Below are 23,412 nucleotides of genomic sequence, written 5' to 3'. Positions count from 1 at the left end.
CTATTGACGGTTTACTTAAACAAGTGCCTATTAGAGGATTCTCCCATTTCGATTTTGCGTCTCTGGGAGTCTATAACTGACAAACATGGTAGTGAGTATAATATGTAACCAAATGATATTTTTCTCTGCATGGCCACCCATCTAAAGGTTATCTCACACAACGTACAGGGTCTTAACTCGCCCCATAAGCGCACTAAGGCATTTACTTCTTACAAATCTACCCATACAGATATACTCTGTTTACAAGAGACACATTTCTCCCAATCATCAAGCCCAAAATACCTCTCTCGCCATTTTCCTAATTTTTATTCCTCTTCTGGCCCAGACAAAACTAAAGGAGTCCTTATAGCCGTACGAAAAAAACTACCCTCTCCCAACATATTCAGGATGATCAAGGCCGATACCTCATTCTGATAGGGGAAATATTCGATTCTCCAATTGCTATAGCCACATATTATGCACCCAATACCGAGCAAAATAATTTTTTTGAGCATCTCCTCCAAAAAATAATTGACTGTCACTCTGGCCCCATTATATTCGCCGGGGACATCAATACTGTCATAGACACATACTGGGATAAATCACACCCTAACGCTCTAATAGCCTCTATAAAGAAAAAACAAACTACACAGAAAATTATAGAATTAGAACATCAATTACAGGACACAACAAAACAGGACCAAACTGCACCTTCCCCATCCCTAAAAGCTACTATACACCGTTTACGCACGGACCTAGATCTCCTTTTATCCCAAGCAACTGAAAAACAATTGCAATGGACCAATCAGAGATTTTATACTCAAGGTAACAAGATAGGAACAATGCTAGCACGGAAATTAAACCAACCAACCAATCAAATCCCACTGTCAACTACAATCCGCAAGAAAACAGGACACTAAACAAGCAACCCCCAAAAAATATTGCAAGAATTCTCTGCATATTACTCTACAATATACGCCAAAACCAAACCATTCCCTTCATCAATTGCCAACAAACTCCTGTCCACACTACAGCTTCCCATACTATCTGCCATATAGTCAGAAACATTGGATGCGTGTATCACACACGAAGAGGTAGCTAAGGCAATTAAAGAACAAAAAGTAGCTAAATCTCCAGGACCAGATGGATTTTCAGGCCTTTACTATAAAAAACTGACTGCTCTTTTAACTCCACACTTAACAAATATGTTTACTGCAATCAGACTAGGAGAGACATGTAACGGGAAATCATTAAAGGCGCAATTGTCCTTTATACCGAAACCTCGGAAGGACCACCTTGATTGCGCAAATTACAATATCGGTAATGAATATCGATATTAAATTATTAACAAAAATCTTAGCAGATCGCCTCAATAAACTTCTCCCCGGTCTGATTAACTCGGATCAAACAGGTTTTATTCTTAATAGACAAACCTCTGACAATATAAGAAGAACCCTACACCTCATACACAATTTTCAGACTACAAAACAACAAGGAATGTTACTATCTATCGATATCCACAAGGCGTTTGACTCTATTTCATGGGACTACCTATACTTTATATTGAATAAGTGGGGTATAGGACCTCACTTTATCACAATTTTAAAATCCCTGTACCGCTTCCCCATGGCTATTCTGAAATGGGGCCAATACCGAGGGAACCCGATCATTATAGAAAGGGGAACCAGACAAGGATGTCCCTTATCTCCTATTTTGTTCATTCTAGCAATTGAACCTCTAGTTGAACATATCAGGACTAAGCATAAATCACAACAAATCAGAAGCCCTAAATATAACTCTACCACAACATACAGTACAACAAACTATTGAAACTAAACTTTGACTTTAAATGGCAAAATTCGACTATACACTACCTAGGAGTTAATATTCCATCCCACACATCAACCCTATACCAACATAACTACCCACAACTTTGGAAAATGGCGGGAGAAAACCTACAATTATGGTCCAAAATGGACTTATCTTGGTTTGGGAGAATCCATGCCTTTAAAATGACCCTTTTACCTAAGATACTTTACTTGTCTATAGAACATTACCAATTCCTATTCCAGATCAAGACCTCAAGACCATGCAGAGAAAAATATTTAAATTCATCTGGGCAGATAAACACCCCAGAATAACTCAACAAACTATGTATAGATCTAAGCAACAAGGAGGTTTGAGTGTCCCACAACTACAAAACTATTATATAGCAGCACAGCTGGTCCCATTGATCCAAATGCATGCTCTCAATCCTCCTAAATGGGTCACTATATTAAAACACCAATTATACCCGATTTCTCCATTTGCATTACTTTGGCTTCAACCCCCCCCAAAATGGCCAAAATACCCAGACCCCTTTTTGTCCCACTCTATGACAGTCTGGGATAAATATAAACATTCTGCTAAACTTACGTCACCAACTCTCCCAGCAACACCACTATTTGGTAACCCACTCTTCCCACGGGACTCTCCTTTGCCACCTTGGATGGTGGATGTCAAAAGGCTTTCAATTTATATATAACTTTTACTCCCTTACAGGCCTATAGACATGGCCCATGATACAAAATACCCACAATCTACCTTCTACGGAAGTTTTCCATTACCAACAAATAAACCATTTTATCCATACAATTAACAAAGATAATTCTACCCTAGCCCCTACTTACTTTGAAAGGCTCTGTATTAAATACCCATATTCAAAAGGGCTAATTTCCAACCTGTACAATCTATTATTGAGTGTACACTCACAAGACCCCCTACCATATACCGAAGCATGGCATAAAGATCTCAATACTACAGTCACAGATGAAAACTGGACCCAGATATGGCAAACCACAGCCAGCTGTTCCAGAAACACCTCATTGCTAGAAACTACATACAAAGTTCTTATGCGCTGGTATATGGTCCCTTCTCGCCTACACAGAGAGTAAAGATTGCTTTAGGAGATGCGGACAAACTGGTTCAATGACTCACATCTGGTGGGATTGTCGAAATGTTCAAATGTTTTGGTCTAGAATATACAATATTATCTACTCGGTAACGCAAATAAACTTGAGGAAAGACCCTCAGAATGCCCTACTGAACGTTAGAATACCTAACCTCAACAGCTATACTAGTTCACTAATAAGCTTCATAAGCAACCCAAATCCCCATCTCTCATTTTAAAAACAAGATGAACTGGGTCATGGTTAATGAACGACTAACTAGTGTACTTGTAGATAAACATGACAAATTCATGAAAATATGGGACCATGGTATACCTATTCTTTTCCAAACGCAAATAATTTCTTTTCATTTACATCCTAAACCAAAGGACGAAATAATACACTAGAGACATAAGAACAAAAGGAAAGTTTATTTGGGGTATATAGGAACCACATTCTCACAGACGCTAATCTTTTTGAACTTTATTTATAATATGGGACCTCAAAGGCACTATTACATAAAGATAACTGGATCTAACGATTAAAAGAACTGTCACTTTAATGTTCTGTTCGCAAGTTTATTATGCTGTTCTCTTTCTTATTCACCCTTTGGCCCATTGTTCACCAATATGGGACCTCTTCCTCTCTTCCTTCCTCCTTTTTTTTTCCTATTCTCTCAGGATATAAGCTGTTTATCATGAAAATGTTTTATTCTGATATTATTTAGACCCTTCACATTGAAAGTAACACTTTTAATCATGATCTGTAATAGCTATTGTACACTTTCCCTCTACTTTTAAATAGGTTGAGGACCCCTGGATTCTGTAGAAAGAACATATTTACAAAAAATCAGTGGAGCTTGGATGTTTTTCCATTTGGCTCCTAATGAAGGGAACACCATCCCTTCCAATGGGGTGACATGGGTAGGCATCTGGTGGTGGTGGGTAATAATTCCATACCATCCAGCAAAGAGCTCCCTGGTCAATGTCCCTTGCTGGCAGTTACCTGTAAAGTAAGCAGTAATGATGAGGCTTCCCCTTTCAGGTCTGTCTTTGTGCGGATATGGGGAATGCTTAGGGGAGCTGCTTGAGAACTATGGTGAGGCCTGGCGAGGTCGTGTTTCCTGGGTCCACTCAGTTGGTGAGCAGGTGTGGAGGCTCTAGGTGGTGTGAGGCGGTTTTTCAGGCCCAATCTTCTCAGGAGGTTTGTGCCTTCTGCTGAGTCTCTGATGGAGTATTGAGTGCCGTTAAGGATTGCTGTAAAGCGGAATGGGAATCCCCATCGATAGGGGATTCGTTGCTCTTGGAGCATTGTTGTGACTGGTCTGAGGGCCCTTCTTTTGGCTAAGGTAGTCGGAGAGAGATCAATGAAAATCTGTAGAGTAGATCCCTTATAGGGGATGTTGTGTTGGTTTCGGGAGTCTTTTTTTTTTTTTTTTAACAATTCTTTTATTGAGCATTTCAAAGCATTGCACAGTATTATGTTACATGTATTGTTATAATTGCATGTTGCAGTATTGAGTTACATGTAAACAGAAAAATAAGAAAAACATAGTGGTTGTATTGCATATGCCATTTTTTAACATTGATGAAAATAAAATTTATAACTGAATTAACCGTGATGGTGTCTTATTCCTTACAATTTCTATGTGGTGTCTTTGTTTAGGGGGAGATACAGATCCGTTTGGTTTCGTTCTATATATATATACTGTATATAACGTATAGGGGTTTAGTTCACTGCTGGATCTAAGTCTAACCAGGGTTCCCATACTTTGTAGAATTTGTCTGGGCAACCTCTTTTCGGGAGTCTTTTATGGTAGATTTAAGCTTATCAATGCAGCCGTGTAAGCTGTGTCTCCAGTATGTCAGCCGTGACCGGAGTCGGCTGTTGTGGAGCAGAAACTTGCGTAGTGGCGTCTTGCAAGGATTGTGTCGCAACATTTGGTAGGCCGTGATCCGCTACTGCTGCGGGTGCGGTCTTTACTGTGTAATCCATTGAGTCCTTCTGTTGAGGATTGCCTCGCTTCCCCATGATGGGTAAGGTATCTGCCAAGTAAATGTTTCCTCAGCGGTATATTTTTTTTAGCTATATGTTGCTACTGTCAGGGTTTTACAGGAGCTTCAGTGCGGAGCTAGGTTATTGTGCAGCAATCTCGGATGCGTGCACGCATGCACCCCTTCTTCTGCTCTTTTTAACATACTCTGAATTTAAATATTCTACGTCTTCCAGAAGACTTTATACCCAAATATAATAAATGGCACAAGTGCAGTAACTCGCAACCAATACAATGTTTAACAGGTGACCAGTAAATGCTTTCTGCTGATTGCATTTGGGCAAACTTAGTGTATTTGATTACATAGCCTAAAAGACAGGGATGGATGCATAGAACAGGTATAGGACCCATTATCCAGAATGGATCGGATCTAGATGCTAGGGACCAAGGGTATTCCGGATAAGGGGTCGTTCTGTAATTTGGATCTCTATACCTTAAAGGAAAAAGAAAGCCAAAGTCACTTGGGGGTGCCAAAATGTTAGGCACCCCCAAGTGACTTTGACCACCTACCTTTTACCCCGGGCTGGTGCCCCTGTGAGGAGGGAACAGCACCAGCCCGGGGTAGCTGCCGGCGCTTCCTTCCTTCTGTTTCGCTGCGCGCGCATGCGCAGTAGAGTGAAAAGCCGAACTTAAACATTAAAGTCGGCTTTTCACTCTACTGCGCATGCGCCCACCGCTGGCATTCCGGAAAAGGAAGCCAGGAAGAAGGAAGCGATCCGCTCCAGGTGCCCCGGGCTGGTGCTGTTTTCTCCCAACAGGGGCACCAGCCCGGGGTACGAGGTAAGCGGTTAAAGTCACTTGGGGGTGCCTAACATTTTGGCACCCCCAAGTGACTTTACCTTTCGTTTCCCTTTAAGTCTACTAAAAAATCAACAAAACATGAATTAAGCCCAATAGAATTGTTTTGCATCCAATAAGGATTAATTATATCTTAGTTGGGATCAAAGGTACTGTTTTATTAATACAGAAAAAGGAAAACCATTTAAAATTATGAATCATTTGATTAAAATTGAGTCTATGGGAGGCAGGCTTTCCGTAATTCTGAGCTTTCTGGATAATGGGTTTCCAGATAACAGATCCCATACATGTACAAAAAAGGGGCACAAATCGTCATGTTTTTTGCACATTTCTACCCTTCCCTTTGCAGAATTGCCTCTGGTCTTTGCTCCAATTCATCTTCAGCAGAGCTGTATTTAGTAGGGTTGTTGGTGGGGTAAGGCATATAGGCTTGCATACACTTGCATGATTTCCTGTTTATTAGGGGATCTCACTGCGAAGCAAAGTTCTTAAATATTTAACCTTATATTTTATATTTTAACCTTATATTTTCCTGAGAAAATTATAGCCTTTTCTCAGGAAACCAGAAGATAGACTTCTAAAATGATAAAAATTTAAAATTTTCCTCTTTTCTATAGATACTCGAGTCTCTTTGGATTGTAATGAGTCGAAATGTAAGCCTTCTTTTTACCACAGTGACTACATTACTTACAGTTATCTTCTACAGTGGGACTGCACTTTTAAATTTTGTCTTATCACTGGTAAGTAATCTTATTTAATTGCTTTCTATATCATCTTATACACAATTTTAATCACAATTTACTTTTTTCATACTAAAAGTATGTTGGCCCCTGTGTCATACATAGTGCCATCTGCACTCTCCCTGTACCCTTGCTCTACTACACCAGATGCCAGTCAACCATTAGTTAATTGCTGCCACCAGAGTAGTTTACCAGCCACCACTGTACCCCGTCCTAAAGTCTCTGTACCTGGAAGTGAAATGGTCCTGCTCTATACCAAACTCCAGCACACAACAAGTTAACTACCATTCTGCTAACAGACATTATGCACAAAACTCGCAAACACAATGACCCAAATGTCATGGTTTTATTGTATACTTTTTATTTCTAAATTAACCTGTTTACATAGCAAATAATTAACTCTACCTTTTAAATTTTATTCTTGAACCAACAAATGTATTTTTTTAGTTGTAATATGAGTGTATAGGCAGCTATCGCATTGTGGCTGAATTTTTAGAAAGAGCCAGCACTATACATTAGAACTGCTTTCAGATAACCTATTGTTTCTCCTACTCCCATGTAAAGGTGGTCATACACGTTAAGATTGGATCGCCTGGCGAGGTCGCCAAGCGAGCGGATCTTCTCCCGATATCCCCCACCTACGGGCATCAACGAGCCAATGCGGTCCCCGATGCAACTAAATTTTTTTAACCTGCTGATCGATATCTGCCCAAATTCAGGCCAGATGTCAGTCGGGCAGACCTATCTGTGCCCCTACACGGGTCTATAAGCTGTCGAATTGGTCTAAGGGACCGATATCGGCAGCTACAATCGGCCCGTGTATGGCCACCTTAACTGGAGGAGTCCCAAGCTATTCTGATATCTACTGGGAGCTGCTGTCTTGCTACCTTCCCATTGTGCTGCTGATTGGCCGCTGTGAGGGGGGTGATATCACTTCAACTTTTAGCTCAGTAGTAAGTAAAGTGTGACTGAAGTTTATCAGAGCACATGTCACATGACTGTGGCACCCTGTAAAATGAAGCCTATGGCTAGCCTCATGATCAAAATTAAGTATTAAAAAAAAATCTGTTTGTGTTTTATATATATATATGGATTTCAATGCAGGATTCTACTGGATAAGCTGTTTTAACTTATGGGTTTTGAAAAAGAACATGTTTTCCTATCACAGTATTCCTTTAAAGGAGACAGAAAGTCATTTTGGCATTTTACTGCCAATAGATTAGCCACATTAGTGCAAGGTTAAACTATATATTTATTCTGCAGAAAGCTTTACAATACCTGAGTAAACAGCCCTAGAAGCTCCCTTTATTTTGTTTAAGATAGCAGCTGCCATTTTAGCTATGTCTCTGTAGCTTCCATGCTGCAGCTCTAGCCTTTGGTAGCATAGATCACACATTCTGATGGGAGGGGGAGTGAATTCTTATGGCAGCAGGAGCAAACTCTGGCCCAGGTAATGAAGAATTTTTCTGAGAGGAAGTCAGATAAGTTTTTACTTTCGTTTTTTTTTTTTTTTTAAATATACTGTAGTACGATAGTAACAGTTGGAGTACAGAAGGGAGAAGAGAAAGGTGAGCCTGTGCAACCCAATTCAACCCATTAGGTTCAAGTTTTAATTACTGAGAGCTTTATTGTCTCTGGGGACTGCTGGTCTAGCCAGGTCCCCGAAATGTTATCAAATTTGTCAGGACAACCTTTTGTCAAGTACGCTAGTTTTTGAGAGAGTAATTTATAAACTTTTTCCATTGAAGTAGGCCTATTTCATTACCTAAAGAGAAAGAAAGATTGCCAGCGCTTAGTTTTCCTTTAAAAATAATTTTTACAAAAAATGAGGTGTTAGTACCACACTTTGGCCAAAATATGTAAGCTCACGTGCCACGTCAAGGCCCCTCATTGTACGTGAGTCCTACACTGTCTAATGACTTTGAGTCTGTGATGCAATTAAAATAATCACATGAAATCACTTTCATGTGTGTGCTAATGAGCTTGGGCTTAAAAGCTCCCTGCTTTTCCAATAGAGCCTTTTTGAGCTAAAGGTAGGTGCAACAGGGTCTTACTACTCAGTCACATTGTTTGCTGGGGGACTTTATTTTAATTGCATCACAGACTCAAAGTTATTAGACAGTGTAGGACTCACATTCAATGAGGGGCCTTGACGTTGGCACGTGAGCTTACATATTTTGGCCAAAGTGTGGTACTAACACCTCATTTTTTGTAAAAATTATTTTTAAAGGCAAACTAAGTGCTGGCAATCTTTTTTTCTCTTTGTGTATAATTAATGGCTTTTTATCGTTTCTAGCAGCTGGTCAACTCCAGAATGTGGGTTAGACCGAGCGCTGGCACAAGGGTGTTTCTAGCAGCTGGTCAACGCTACAGCATGGGTTAGACCGAGCGCTGGTGATTTCTTTCTGTGTTTCTCTATTTCATTACCTACCACAGATATTAACATTTTGTCAAAAGTTCTGGCAACTAGAAAGCTCATTTTAAATTTGGTACACAAAGATCAAACAGGATTTATGGTAAATCCACGGCACTAAATATTAGATGCCTGTACACAAACTTAGCACACTCACATAATAACCTACGACAAAGAACGGTGGTGACACTTGATATAGCCAAGGCTTTTGATACCGTTGAGTGGCCTTATCTTTGGTCAGTGCTGGAAAAATTTGGATTGGTCATAAATTTATTAATATGGTTAAATTACTATACAAATACACTAGCACTTCTATTTGTGTAAATGGAGAACTATTTGTACCATTTGTATTAGCAAGGGGTACCAGGCAAGGCTGTCCCCTTTCACCTTTGCTATTTGCCCTGGCCATGGAGCCATTTGCTCAACATATATGATCCCATCCAATAATAGGTTTAACCCTTTAGCTGACAAGCACATATGGGGTACATGCTTTCAGAAGATGGGTTTATCTATCAACCATGTGCGCCGTAAAGGTTTCTCTCTGCAGAGGCGGCATGTGCATAGAGTTTGGAGCTCATGGTCCTGTGATGTGATTGTCGCAGGACCGACCTCCAAGCAGCAGACGCGATCATCTCGCGTCTGCTGCTTGTCCTGCTTTTTCCTTCCCCCAAAGCACAGCCGCCCACTCACTTCCTGCTGAAGACGGACTGCACGGAGGACCCTACAAGCGATCCCTGCTTCAGAACAGGTAAGGTTCAATTATTTGCATTTACACACACTATTACACACACTTAAATACATTTACTTGCATTTACACACACATACAGCATACTATTTAGCACACTTTATACACTCATACACAGTTACACACTGTCACACAACTTTTAGCCATGTGGTACTTTGGTGTAGAAAAATAATTTTACCTATTTTGAATTCATAAGAAAGTGTACTTTCCAAAAATAAAATATATGGTTTTCTGGGGGTCTCTGTATAGTTAGGGAGTCTTACAGCACATAATACGCTGTCAGGGGGCTCTGTATGCAAAAGCTGAGTTGGCAGGTCGAGAAATCCATATGCGCTATTTTCATTTTGGGGTCAGTACACACCACAGACTTTAGTATATCTATGCATATTGGGGATCAAACATCAGGTGTTCCTATTTGGGGTGATTTACCTTTGTATACAAGAAATTAGGGTTGATTCACTAAAGTTTGATAAGTTTTTTTGCACGTTTTTTTGCGTTATAATAGACGCGACAATTAGCGAGTGATTCACAACAGTATTACCGCATGCGTTAAGTCGCATATCGCATGCGCTAATTCGCGCACAACCGCATGCGTTAATTTTATTGCATTGCGCTAATTAGCGAATGAAAAGAATGCGAACGAATGATTCACAAAAGCACATAAAGCGTTAAGTGCGTATTTTAGCACCTGATTGGGGGAGGCATTGGGCAGAGCACATTTTTCATTTTTGAGCGTTTGGAGTATGGAGTATGCTTATGGGCTGTTACTTGACTTGGAGGAAGAGGAGGAAGAGCAGCAACACCCCCAGCCTTCCCGAGTGATGCGACCTCGGCTTTTTCGCCAAAGGGCCACATTAGAGGGCTTAAGCGAGGATGAAGTGGTCAGGCGGTACAGGCTCAATAGGGCAGCAATATCCAGCCTGTATGAGCTGCTTGAGCCTTCCCTGGAACCACTAACTCGCCGAAGCCGTGCTGTGCCCGGGATGGTCAAACTGCTGTGCTCCCTGCACTTTTTGGCCATTGGCAGTTTCCAGAGGGTCGGGGGGGGTTTATGGGGGGTGTCACAGCCCACCTTTTCACAGTGCCTTGGCCAGGTCCTGGACACCATCCGCTCGGTGTCCAGGAATTTCATCTCGTTCCCACAACATCGGAACGAGTGGAACGCCGTGAAGAGGGATTTTTATGGGGTAAGTGGCATCCCCAATGTGTTGGGTGCAATTGATTGCACCCATGTGGCGTTCAACCCCCTCCCCAAGACAGGGAGCACATTTTTAGAAACAGGAAGGGTTACCACTCCCTCAACATACAAGTGGTGTGTGATGGCCATATGAATATCCTGAGCATCGTGTCTGGGTTCCCCGGCTCCTCTCATGATGCTTACATCCTAAGGCAGTCCGCACTTTACCTATCTTTTGAGACAGGACAAATGCCTCACGGGTGGCTGTTAGGTAAGTATTTGTGTCACTTATCTAGCACAATTTGCCCACATTTGCTTTGTGTGTCCCAATGTAAAACCAGTCCTTGCCTGCCATAAGCTTGTTATGCAATTTGTAAAGTGCCCTCTTTTGCCACTGGGAGAGTCAAAGCAGCTACTTGTAGTGTCAGCTATCTAGCACAACTTGCCCACATTTGCTTTGTGTGTCCCACTGTAAAACCAGTCCCTGCCTGCCATAAGCTTGTTATGCAATTTGTAAAGTGCCCTCTTTTGCCACTGGGAGAGTCAAAGCAGCTACTTGTAGTGTCAGCTATCTAGCACAACTTGCCCATATTTGCTTTGTGTGTCCCACTGTAAAACCAGTCCCTGCCTGCCATAAGCTTGTTATGCAATTTGTAAAGTGCCCTCTTTTGCCACTGGGAGAGTCAAAGCAGCTACTTGTAGTGTCACCTATCAGTCTCACACTGTCACATCTGTTGCCAAAGGGCCGTGTTTTGACACAGGGAGACTGAAAACAGCTTATCTTATTCCATCTTATTTTATTTCAGGAGATGCTGGCTACCCGTGCTGTCGGTGGCTCCTAACACCCATTCACAGGCCACGTTCATGGGCCGAGCGTGCTTTTAACCAAGCACATGTGAGAGCAAGGTCTGTGAATGAGCGGACATTTGGGGTCCTAAAAAGCTGGTTCCACTGCCTGGATAAATCAGGAAGACAGCCTGATGTACAGCCCCACCAAAGTTGCCAACATTGTCGGTGAGTGTGCTGTGCAAACTGGCACGGCTTACCATGTGATGTGGCCGATGACCTGGAGGACCCCATACATCCACCAGATCCTGTCCAACGTGCGAATGCCCGAGGGAGTCAAGTCCGGGGACAAATGGTTACCAATTACTTTGCCTGTAAGTACCAACAACTTGTCCAAAAAAAAAAGATTTATTCTGAGGGAACACTTCCCCAATTTGTTTTTTTTTTTGTTTTTTTACAGGTTTAACCCTTTAAGTGCCAGCCGAATTCGTCATTTCGGTTCCCCCCAGTGCCAGACGTTTTTTAAGCATTTTGTACTCATTCACTTTAACAATGTTTTTTGGTAGGAAAACCTCCACGAAACTAGGGAAATTATATATCGTTTTTTTCGTCACTAATTGGGCTTCGACATACATACCAAATTTTATAACTTTTCTGGAGATATGATGTGTATTTTGGGTGAAATATGTAAAAAAAAAATAAAATTATGAAAAATTTCTGTATATTTTGAGGTTTTTTTCCATAGAAAAGTTAATTTTACTCACTTTTTTTTATTGTTTGTAAAAGCCCTGATACTCCCAATTCCAACGATACCAAATATGTGGTGGTACCCCACAGTTCCTGTCCAGAAGTAACCCCCAAACTAAAGCAATACTTAGTACAATATCACACCAGAACAAAGCAGAAAAGCGCTTGTAACAGTTAATGCAGCATAACTTATATGTAAATCTAAAATATCCCCTCATGTTTGGTATCTTTAGAAACTACAGACCTTCAGGTTTCTAGGTGCAATGTAGTTTTCACTCAAAAGCCAAATACCTTTTGTCAGTGCATTGTGAAATTTGGAACTTTTTATGACATTTTTTTTTTTTTTCTAAAACGTAAACTTGGACGCATGATCAAATGTGGATTTGACAAAAAAAAATCTCATAAAAATTTTCTAACAAAGGCATATTTGAAAGACAAACTTCTCCTGAATAAAATGATGCCCCATATGTATGGGTGCACATAAAGACATGGGCACCAAACACTCCAAAGCAGGGGCAATGCACAAGGGCAATTACAGCTAAAAATGTGGGGGCTGTGCTCTATGTGCACTTCCTGCAGTTTTTCAGTGTTAACCCCCCCTACCTGTGAAATAACCCCCACAAACTATATATTTCTGAAAAGTGCACACCTTCAGCTATTCAGAGACACCACTCTTCTCTTTCTACATGGAAAATTGTGGCCGCAGTCCCTTGCAGAAGTAAGCGCTTTGGTCAGAAATCAAGGAAAAACCAGATAAAAAACCTAGATTTCTCCCCAAAATCTCCATGGCAACTACCAAAAACTTACTAAACATCGATCTGCAAGTTCCCCTGAATAAAACGATACCCCATATGTATGGGTGCACATAAAGACGTGGCCACCAAATGCCCCAAAACAGGGGCAATGCATAAGGGCAATTTCAGTTGAAATTTTGGGGGCTGCGCTCTATGTGCACTACCTGCAGTTTTTCATTGATAACCCCCCCTACCTGTGAGATAACCCCCACAATCTATATATTTCCGAAAAGTGCACACCTTCAGCTATTCAGAGACACCACTCTTCTCTTTCTACATGGAAAATTGTGGCCGCAGTCCCTTGCAGAAATCAGCGCTTTGGTCAGAAATCAAGGAAAAACTAGATACAAACCTAGATTTCTCCCCAAAATCTCCATGGCAACTACCAAAAACTTACTAACCATCAATCTGCAAGTTCCCCTGAATAAAACGATACCCCATATGTATGGGTGCACATAAAGACGTGGCCACCAAATGCCCCAAAACAGGGGCAATGCATAAGGGCAATTTCAGTTGAAATTTTGGAGGCTGCGCTCTATGTGCACTACCTGCAGTTTTTCAGTGATAACCCCCCCTACCTGTGAGATAACCCCCACAATCTATATATTTACGAAAAGTGCACACCTTCAGCTATTCAGAGACACCATTCTTCTCTTTCTACATGGAAAATTGTGGCCGCAGTCCCTTGCAGAAGTTAGCGCTTTGGTCAGAAATCAAGGAAAAACCAGATAAAAACCTAGATTTCTCCCCAAAATCTCCATGGCAACTACCAAAAACTTACTAAACCTCAATCTGCAAGTTCCCCTGAATAAAACAATACCCCATATGTATGGGTGCACATAAAGACGTGGCCACCAAATGCCCCAAAACAGGGGCAATGCATAAGGGCAATTTCAGTTGAAATTTTGGGGGCTGCGCTCTATGTGCACTACCTGCAGTTTTTCATTGATAACCCCCCCTACCTGTGAGATAACCCCCACAATCTATATATTTCCGAAAAGTGCACACCTTCAGCTATTCAGAGACACCACTCTTCTCTTTCTACATGGACAATTGTGGCCGCAGTCCCTTGCAGAAGTCAGCGCTTTGGTCAGAAATCAAGGAAAAACCAGATAAAAACCTAGATTTCTCCCCAAAATCTCCATGGCAACTACCAAAAACTTACTAAACCTCAATCTGCAAGTTCCTCTGAATAAAACGATACCCCATATGTATGGGTACACATAAAGACGTGGCCACCAAATGCCCCTAAACAGGGGCAATGCATAAGGGGGGGCTGTGCTCTATGTGCTCTACCTGCAGTTATTTAGTCTAAACACCCCCATACCTGTGAAATAACCCCCGCAAACTATATATTTCTGAAAAGTGCACACCTTCAGCTATTCAGAGACGCCACTCTCCTCTTTCTACATGGAAAATTGTGGCCGCAGTGCCTTGCAGAAGTCAGCGCTTTGGTCAGAAATCAAGGAAAAACCAGATACAACCCTAGATTTTGGTCAGAAATCAAGGAAAAACCAGATAAAAACCTAGATTTCTCCCCAAAATCTCCATGGCAACTACCAAAAACTTACTAAACCTCAATCTGCAAGTTCCCCTGAATAAAACGATACCCCATATGTATGGGTACACATAAAGACGTGGCCACCAAATGCCCCTAAACAGGGGCAATGCATAAGGGGGGGCTGTGCTCTATGTGCTCTACCTGCAGTTATTTAGTCTAAACACCCCCATACCTGTGAAATAACACCCGCAAACTATATATTTCTGAAAAGTGCACACCTTCAGCTATTCAGAGACGCCACTCTCCTCTTTCTACATGGAAAATTGTGACCGCAGTGCCTTGCAGAAGTCAGCGCTTTGGTCAGAAATCAAGGAAAAACCAGATACAAACCTAGATTTCTCCCCAAAATCTCCATGGCAACTACCAAAAACTTACTAAACCTCAATCTGCAAGTTCCCCTGAATAAAACGATACCCCATATGTATGGGTACACATAAAGACGTGGCCACCAAATGCCCCCAAACCGGGGCAATGCATAAGGGGGGGCTGTGCTCTATCTGCAGTTATTTAGTCTAAACACCCCCATACCTGTGAAATAACCCCCGCAAACTATATATTTCTGAAAAGTGCACACCTTCAGCTATTCAGAGACGCCACTCTCCTCTTTCTACATGGAAAATTGTGGCCCCAGTCCCTTGCAGAAGTCAGCGCTTTGGTCAGAAATCAAGGAAAAACCAGATAAAAAACCTAGATTTCTCCCCAAAATCTCCATGGCAACTACCAAAAACTTACTAAACCTCAATTTGCAAGTTCCCCTGAATAAAACGATACCCCATATGTATGGGTGCACATAAAGACGTGGCCACCAAATGCCCCAAAACAGGGGCAATGCATAAGGGCAATTTCAGTTGAAATTTTGGGGGCTGCGCTCTATGTGCACTACCTGCAGTTTTTCAGTGTTAACCACCCCTACCTGTGAGATAACCCCCGCAAACTATATATTTCTGAAAAGTGCACACCTTCAGCTATTCAGAGACACCATTCTTCTCTTTCTACATGGAAAATTGTGGCCGCAGTCCCTTGCAGAAGTCAGCGCTTTGGTCAGAAATCAAGGAAAAACCAGATACAACCCTAGATCAATCTGCAAGTTCCCCTGAATAAAACGATACCTATGTCTGGTTGCGCATAAGTACATGGCCACCAAACCTGAAAATGCATAATATTGGGGCTGCACTCTATGCACCCCTTTTTTTTTGCCTGCACCCGAATGAATGGAATACGCTCGGGTGCAGGCACATGTAGCCGATATACGCATGAAAACGCGTGAGAATGCAAAGTCTCGCGTTTTCATGCGTATATCGGCTACATGTGCCTGCACCCGAGCGTATCCCATTCATTCGGGTGCAGGCACAAGTAGCAGGCGTAGGGCTGAATTTTCGGCAAGCGTTTTTCCACTTGCTGAAAAAATCAGCCCTACGCCATGTGTGGCATCAGCCTAACCCTTGGCAATAGAAACTACCAGAACAATCTTAGCACCTCTGGACCTTTCTAGAACAACTAAAATCAAATGAAGTTAAAATGGAATAAAACCACTAAAAGCAATCAAAGAACAATAGTTGCAATGAAATCGGTAAGAGCCCTGGATCCACCAATGTCACTGCAAAAGCAACCTTTTTGGGGGCACTAAACACACAAAGAACAATGCAAAGATAAAACACCATAAAATCAGTAAAATCCAATAAAACCACCTAAACCAACAGAAGAACAATAATTGCAATGAAATCGGTGGTCAGAGCCCTGGATCCACCAACGTCACTGCAAATTCAGCACCCAATAGCAATAAAAAAGTTACAGTGCAATAGAATAATTCAAAAACAGAAATCAATTATGAAAATGCCAAAAAAACACTAAAATGCAACCAAATAAATCAGATAATTATAGAGCAAGATCAGAAATAAAGTTTTAGTAAAAAAAAAAGACTGCCAAAGAAAGCAAAGAAAGAAAGAAAGAAAGAAAAAAAAAAAAAAAAAAAAAAAGTGTAAGTGTAAGTGTGTGTGTAAGTGTCTGTGTGTGCTTGGGAAAGTTGTAAATAAGTGTGTATGTGTACAAAAGTGTAATAATGACAAAGATAGAAGAAAAAATTGAAAAAAAAAAAAAAATTTTTAGACAGTTGAGATAGAAATAAGCAAAATAAACAGTGGTAGAGAGTTGTAGTTCAGCTTACCCAAGGCAGGCAGGCGATCAGGGGCGATAAATCCAGCAGGAAGGCAGCAGGGAAGCTCCATCCGGTCCAATGTGCGCAGCAGGAGTGAGGGAGCCGACAGTAGGCGGCGACTTTTAAAGGGACAGCAGTGGACACGTCATCAATGCGTGTCCACTGCTGTCATTGGCTGAGGGACCGGATCGGTGCGGCTGGGCGACCGGATCCGTAAGTATGTCTTCATTCGCTCGTTGCCTAGGGGGTTGTGAAGGCTTTACAAGCGCTGCGCTGCTTTAAAAGCGAGCGCAGCGCTTGTAAACCCGACAGTGCCATTGGACGTAGATTCTACGTCCCATGGCACTTTGGTCCCTTGGTACCTAGGACGTAGAATCTACGTCCCTTGGCACTTAAAGGGTTAAAACCTGTCTATAAAACAAAATAAACTAAAAACAAAACATAGGCCAAAGAAAAGATAGGTTCCACCAAACCCTAATATGACCATGCCCAATTTATTTGCGCTTACGAAGCTGCCTCGTTGAGCCTGCAGGAGGGGGAGCTGCACTCTCACCAACAGCTCCACTGGTAGAGCTTGTTGGCTCTGTTGGCTTTTGGCCCTGTTGCTGGAGGGCAGCAATTTGTTGTTTCATTAGCGAATTTTGTTCCGCCAACAGAGCCACTTGTTGCCTTTTGAGCTCCACCTTCTCCTCTTGCAGGCTCAACATGGCAGCCTCGTGTTGGGCCTTACGGGCCACGTCTGCCTCATGGAGGCTTCGCATTGCCGACTCGTGTGCGGCCTGGCATGCCTGACCTTCATTGTAGGCCTGAGTGGCCACACACAAGTCGGTATGCAATAGATTGAGTTTGCGCATCATTACTTTGTGGTTCTTTATTAGGGTTTGGTGGAACCCTATCTTTTAGCTGTTCTTGTGCAGCCTGGGGTTTGAGCTGCTGCTGCTGGGGAATGTTGGCCGGCTCCTTATCCGAGAAGAAGGCCAAGTCGCTGCCACCGACGTGTGACCCTCTCTCACTTTCCTCCCCACTAAAGGTTTTGCCTTGTATTGCAGGATGGCGCTGTGGGGAGTGGAGCCCAGACAAGGAGCGTCCACCTTTGGGAAAAAAAAGAAGAAAAAAATGTATTTAATTTTTTGTTATCTTCATGATGCAAAACCAACTCCATGGACACAGATTGTCAGTTTTGTTCAAACATGACCAAGTTTATTTGTACCCAAAAATTTGTGGACATTGATTCATTCCAAATGAGGCAAAAATGTTAAATCAAGTTGAAAAGATTGACTGTCCAAAAGTCAAAGATGAACGTACTGCACCTAACCCAGCAAGACACACTTGGCAAATAACACACCTATGTTATTAGCAATACACTGCACTTCTGGAATTGAAACAGCTGCAATATACACAGACACAATTCATTATTATGCCACTGCACAAGCCTAACACAAAACACAGGTCGAACCAAATTTGTTAAGAATAATAGCTGGAATGGGAGCAGATGCCGTTTGTCTGCGTCTGCTCTGGCCAGGTGGAGATAAAGATGAATCTGTTGGAGAAAAAGATTGTTTAACCTTAATCTTAAGCTTCTCTGCAAGAGTAAATACACTTGGATTACTGTCATTACACCTACCTTGGCCAACATTCCTGTCTGTATCAAAGGTGCCGGAGACACCTTGCACGCTCTCCCTGTGGAGGAAAGGCAGCAGCAGCTCCTCATACCGGGTGAAATGTACCCGTTTTGCAGGGCCACCTCCAGTTCCTGATCTAAAGAAAATATACAAATAGTTTTATTGTGTTGTCTCCAATAAGCAAGCCATAACAACGCAGTCACTTTTTGTTACTCATTGTTGCCCCAATCAATTCCCTTTACTTTCAAGTATAACAATACTAAGGCATGCTCTGACACAAAAACCATACTAAAATGCTGCAAGTTGCTGCTAAGTGGCCACGCTAACTTCCAGGGCTTTCCCTTAATATTCGCTACTATAGAGGTGAATATTTAGTCGCTATAATATTCGTTACTATAGAGGTGAATATTTAGTCGCCGTAATATTCGCGACTTTTATGGCGTTTAAGTCCCTAGTGCTATGCTTTCCCTATGCCAATAGCTTCTCTGTGAAATCAAATCTTCATAATGGTTTACTTTCAACTTTCTCATTTTCCTCTAAAAGAAAGCAAGGTTGGAAGTTACATCAGAGAGAATAAAGTTATCGTATAGGGCAATGAGAATTTATTAGGGTGTTGCATTTTTAACTCCTATAATGCAAATATGCGACTAATTTGAGCGCATAATTTTACGAACCCTTTCAATAATCGCGACAAATCGCACAAATACATTACTAGGTATATTTTGGCGACTTTTTTGTCGCGACTTTGTAATCTCGTGACACGCGCGACTTGCGGCCATTTTGTGTCATCGAGCCTGCTGCCACACAGTGAGCTTACTTCTACATCTGGAGCAAGCATGCCTAATAGACAGGTTTGCGCGAAAGGTTTGCCTTTGAAATGGACCTCCGCCTGCTCCAGCGGATATGGTCGGACCTGAAGCGCAGGAATTTCGACCTAATAGCGGAAATAGCTGAAGGTAATTATTGTACTTTAATATGGTTTTACACAATAAGTTTATTTAAAGATTTAGCAAGTAATTTGAACTAAAAGTACAAATGTAAGAAATGTATATTCTATATATATTTTTTTTTTTTTTTTTTTTTTAAATATGTTGTGGCATTTTAAAAAAAATACATATACACACACACATATATATATATATATACATATATATATATATATATATATATATATATATATATATATATATACTGTATATATACATTGATTTGGAAAATCAATAAAGAATTTCTATATATATATGTTTTAGGGGGCCCTGGCTAACAATGTCTGTGTGTCCCTTGTATTGATGTGAGGGTTCACAGGGGGAGGGGCCAGTGGGAGGAGGGGTGCCCAAAAAATGTTGTTGTGAGGGGCCCTGTTATTTATGATGGTGGCCCTCTGTGTATGAATGTATATGTATATATATGTATAATAGATTTAAATAACATATTGCAATACTATGTCACAGAACTTCAGCTGGGTATAGCGCCTCTTCTCCCTCCAGAGGCCCAACCCCAGGCTCCCGAGGCCCCTGAGGCTCCAGCAGCCGCCGAGGCCCCTGAGGCTCCAGCACCACCCGAGGCCCCAGAGGCTGAAGAGGCCCCCGAGGCCCCAGAATCCCCCGAGGCCCCAGGATTCCCCGAGGCCCCAGAGGCTCCATCAGCCCCGGACACTCCACAGGCCCCGGACACTCCCACCCTGGAGTTCTCCACTGGAGAGGACTCTCCCCAGGCCCTGGAGTTCTCTCCCCAGGCCAAACGCTGGGCACCAGGTTCTCCTGCGGACGAGGGACCCTCACAGACCGAAGATGCGGGGACCCAAACAACACCTGGGTGGACTGACTCCACACTTCGGTCAATGCAGAAGGACCTTGATACCATCAAGGCCCAGTTGGCCCAGCTCCAGGGGGACATTGAGGAAATCAAGGGCAGCAAGCCCTAAGTTTTAGTTTTTCTAGTTTTAAAAAAAAAAATGTTAAAAGATTTTAGTGTAAAAATAAAAGTTTTTAGTTTTCTACTTTTGAACTGGGTAATGTCTAATTATTTTGCCTTCCTTGATATGGTATTCTATACTTTCATGTAGTTTCTCCTACAGTAACAGCATCAATATGCTATATGGTTTACATTTTTGCAAATATTCTGCCAACAATTTTGTCTTTAGCCCATTTTGCTGAATAGTAAAGCTTGCGTTAATTAGTACGTAGCGTATTTTCTGGCAAGTGTGATAACTGCCAATCAAATGTTTTGTTGGCAGAATAATTGCATTATTATATTTGTTCCCGTTTAATAAAGTGCCCATAACATATTTGCTATTTATTCTGTGTCTAAAATCTCCCACTTAATTTAAGCCACTTTAGTAAACGGACCCCTAACTATTTGGCTAAATATTCTTAAATTCCCCTCTATTTACTGGCCTAATTTGATGTTGTACTACACAGCTTTGAGGACATAAGTTGCGCACATAATAATAGGCATGCCATACATTACATTACATACAAGTAAAGTAAGTAGGAAAGAAGGCAAAAAGGAAGGATAGACAGTAAGCCAAAAGGAAAAGCCAGTTGAGTAGAAAAGCAGATGAGCAAGTGTTTAAATAGAAAGATGAATGTAAGATATTTACCTATATAAGGGAGTCCTCTGCCAACTTTTTTTTCAGGACCCGCTTTATGTCCTGGTATCTTTTTTTTGCAGTGTTGGACTTTGCGGAGACACACACCCACGCTGTTAACGCGTTCCGCAATGTCCTTCCAGGCCTTCGTCTTTTGAGCTGTGGGTGTCTTTGCAGCATATTTGCCAATAATTTTGTCATAGACTGGCACCAGCCCCTCTACCAGTGCCTGGTTTTCAAATTCACTGAATTTTAGATTTCGCAGCCTCTCCTGACTCTTCCTGACAGATGTGGGCCATATGGGGGGGGGGGGAAGCTCATCGCTCTCACCGGTGGCTTCCTCCGGACGGTAGTCCCTGTCTGTGCCATCAGGCTCGGACAGATCAGGACTCCCCAAGTAAACTGGCCTCTCCGAGTCACTGCTAGAGCTAGGGGACACAGTAGTAGGAAGGTGCTTCTTTTTAGTGGTCTGCATGTTTTTTAACAGACAAAAAAATATAGAGATCTCTCTCTCTCTCTCTCTCTCTCTCTAGCACTTCTGTGCTCTCCCAAATGCGCAAAATGGAGCCAGTTTTATGCTGGCGCGTGCGTCAAGTCGCGTGGCAATTGCTGCGTGCGTAATGTCGCGACAATTAGCGCGCACGCAAAAGTTATCGCACGTGCGCTAATTTAGCATGCATGTGAAAAGTACTGCGCGTGTGTTAATTAGTTCGCATGCGTTAATTACCGCTCTGGGTGTGCGTTAATTAGCGCACATGCGGTACTTACCGCTGTGGACGTGCGCTAATTAGTGTGCATGCGGTAAATACCGCGTGTGCATTAATTAGTGCACATGCGAAAAGTAGCACACACGGTATTTAACACGCGTAGAGGTTTCGCGACTAAAATATCGCCTGCAGTATCGCGCGTAAATTAGCACAAGTGTGCTTATAGTGAATTGTGCGTTAAGTTGCGAAAATTTAGACGCAATAAAATTTTTACCATACGCTATAAATAGCGCACGTTTTAACGCACTTTAGTGAATCAGCCCTATTGTGTGAGATAAATACGGCAAATTGCAACATTTTTAGTCGATTTTCTGATATGTCATAAAAACTTCTAACTTTAGGAAAGCTTTGCAGATTGGTACTTTGGTGTAGAAAGGACTCTTTACCCATGTTGGATTTGTCAGAATGTGTACTTTCCAAAAATATATGGTTTTCTGGGTTTTTATGTATAGTTAGAGGGTCTTACGGCACATAATACACGGCCATTGTGCTTTTTTTTTTTGCAGAAACTGAGTTGGCAGAGTGAGAAAATTCAAATGCACTATTTTAATTTGGGTGCCTCTGAACATCACATACTTTGCTAAATCTTTGTATATTGGGCATCAAACTCTTCAGTAGACCTCTGGCATTCATATTTAGGGTGATGTGTCATTGTATGTAAGAAATGTTGTAAGATATGTAGCAAATTGCAACAATTTTAGGCTTTTTTCCCAAAAGTCACAAAAACCATTGACTTTAGGAAAGCTTTCCAGATTGGTAGTTTGGTGTAGAAAGGCTACATTTCTGCAGCTTCTGCTTTAAGGTTCATATTCTCATAAATCACATATTGGTTATGAGGAGGTCACATGCTTCCCAATGATACCAAACTGCCTATACCCACCAGTTAGGAGGGATAGTTTCTGGGGGACTGGAACATGAGACACCCCTCATGTTTGGTATCATTCTGAACGCCCACATATGGGTTAAAGCAAGCCCATATTTTCATAATAATATTGGGTACTGGCAAGCGCCAATATTATATGAAAGCAACTGGCCTGAGAATTGCAGCTGCCTACAGGGGGTCCCAAGGGACAAGTTGCTGGCCACTCCCTCCTCATGCATACAGTAATGAGGAAGGGTCCCAGCGGGGGATAAAAGGGCAACAGACCCAGGTACTCACAAGCTCATATATTGAGGTCCCAATTCTGTTGGGGTGTGTGCTGAGTTTTCAAACTCTTACCTCAAGGAGGACACTTGGAAATTCCTTACTCTGTAACATAGGGTTTCTCTGTGTTTTGTTCCCTTTTATTTTATTTTATGTTTGTATGCGTATGTCTCTTTTTGTAAAATCTTTGTAAATGCACTGTTTACCCTTGTAATATTAAATATAAAATTTAAAAAGTAAATTTAAAGTTATGTCCTTTGGCTCTAAGACTCACGTACCTGGTATAAATGTTTGGGCCTAGAATGTTATAACCTCATGTCTGTAACTGTGGAGGGCAAGTTGTCTGTGTAAATGCTAATTAGCTAGTTGACTGCTAGCAGGATAGTGTGTTTGACTGTAATTTAACCCTTTGGC

The 23,412-nt window shown here is 41.8% G+C and overlaps 1 protein-coding gene across 3 annotated transcripts in view; it reads left to right on the top strand.

Annotated features, from left to right (window-relative positions):
• Nucleotides 1–23,412, top strand: part of tmem245 (transmembrane protein 245) — a 252,025-nt gene that overhangs the window by 152,711 nt on the left and 75,902 nt on the right. For all 3 annotated transcript variants that reach the window (XM_018089411.2, XM_031903925.1, XM_012953820.3), the window contains one exon: nt 6,375–6,497. In XM_018089411.2, coding sequence (XP_017944900.1) covers nt 6,375–6,497 — 123 coding nt within the window. The remainder of the gene's footprint in view (nt 1–6,374; nt 6,498–23,412) is intronic.

The sequence above is a fragment of the Xenopus tropicalis genome, chromosome 6 (genome assembly GCF_000004195.4).
Source record: "Xenopus tropicalis strain Nigerian chromosome 6, UCB_Xtro_10.0, whole genome shotgun sequence".
Classification (NCBI taxonomy): Eukaryota; Metazoa; Chordata; class Amphibia; order Anura; family Pipidae; genus Xenopus; species Xenopus tropicalis.
Note: the sequence above shows the minus strand (reverse complement) of the source record. Positions and strands in the feature narration are given on the sequence as shown.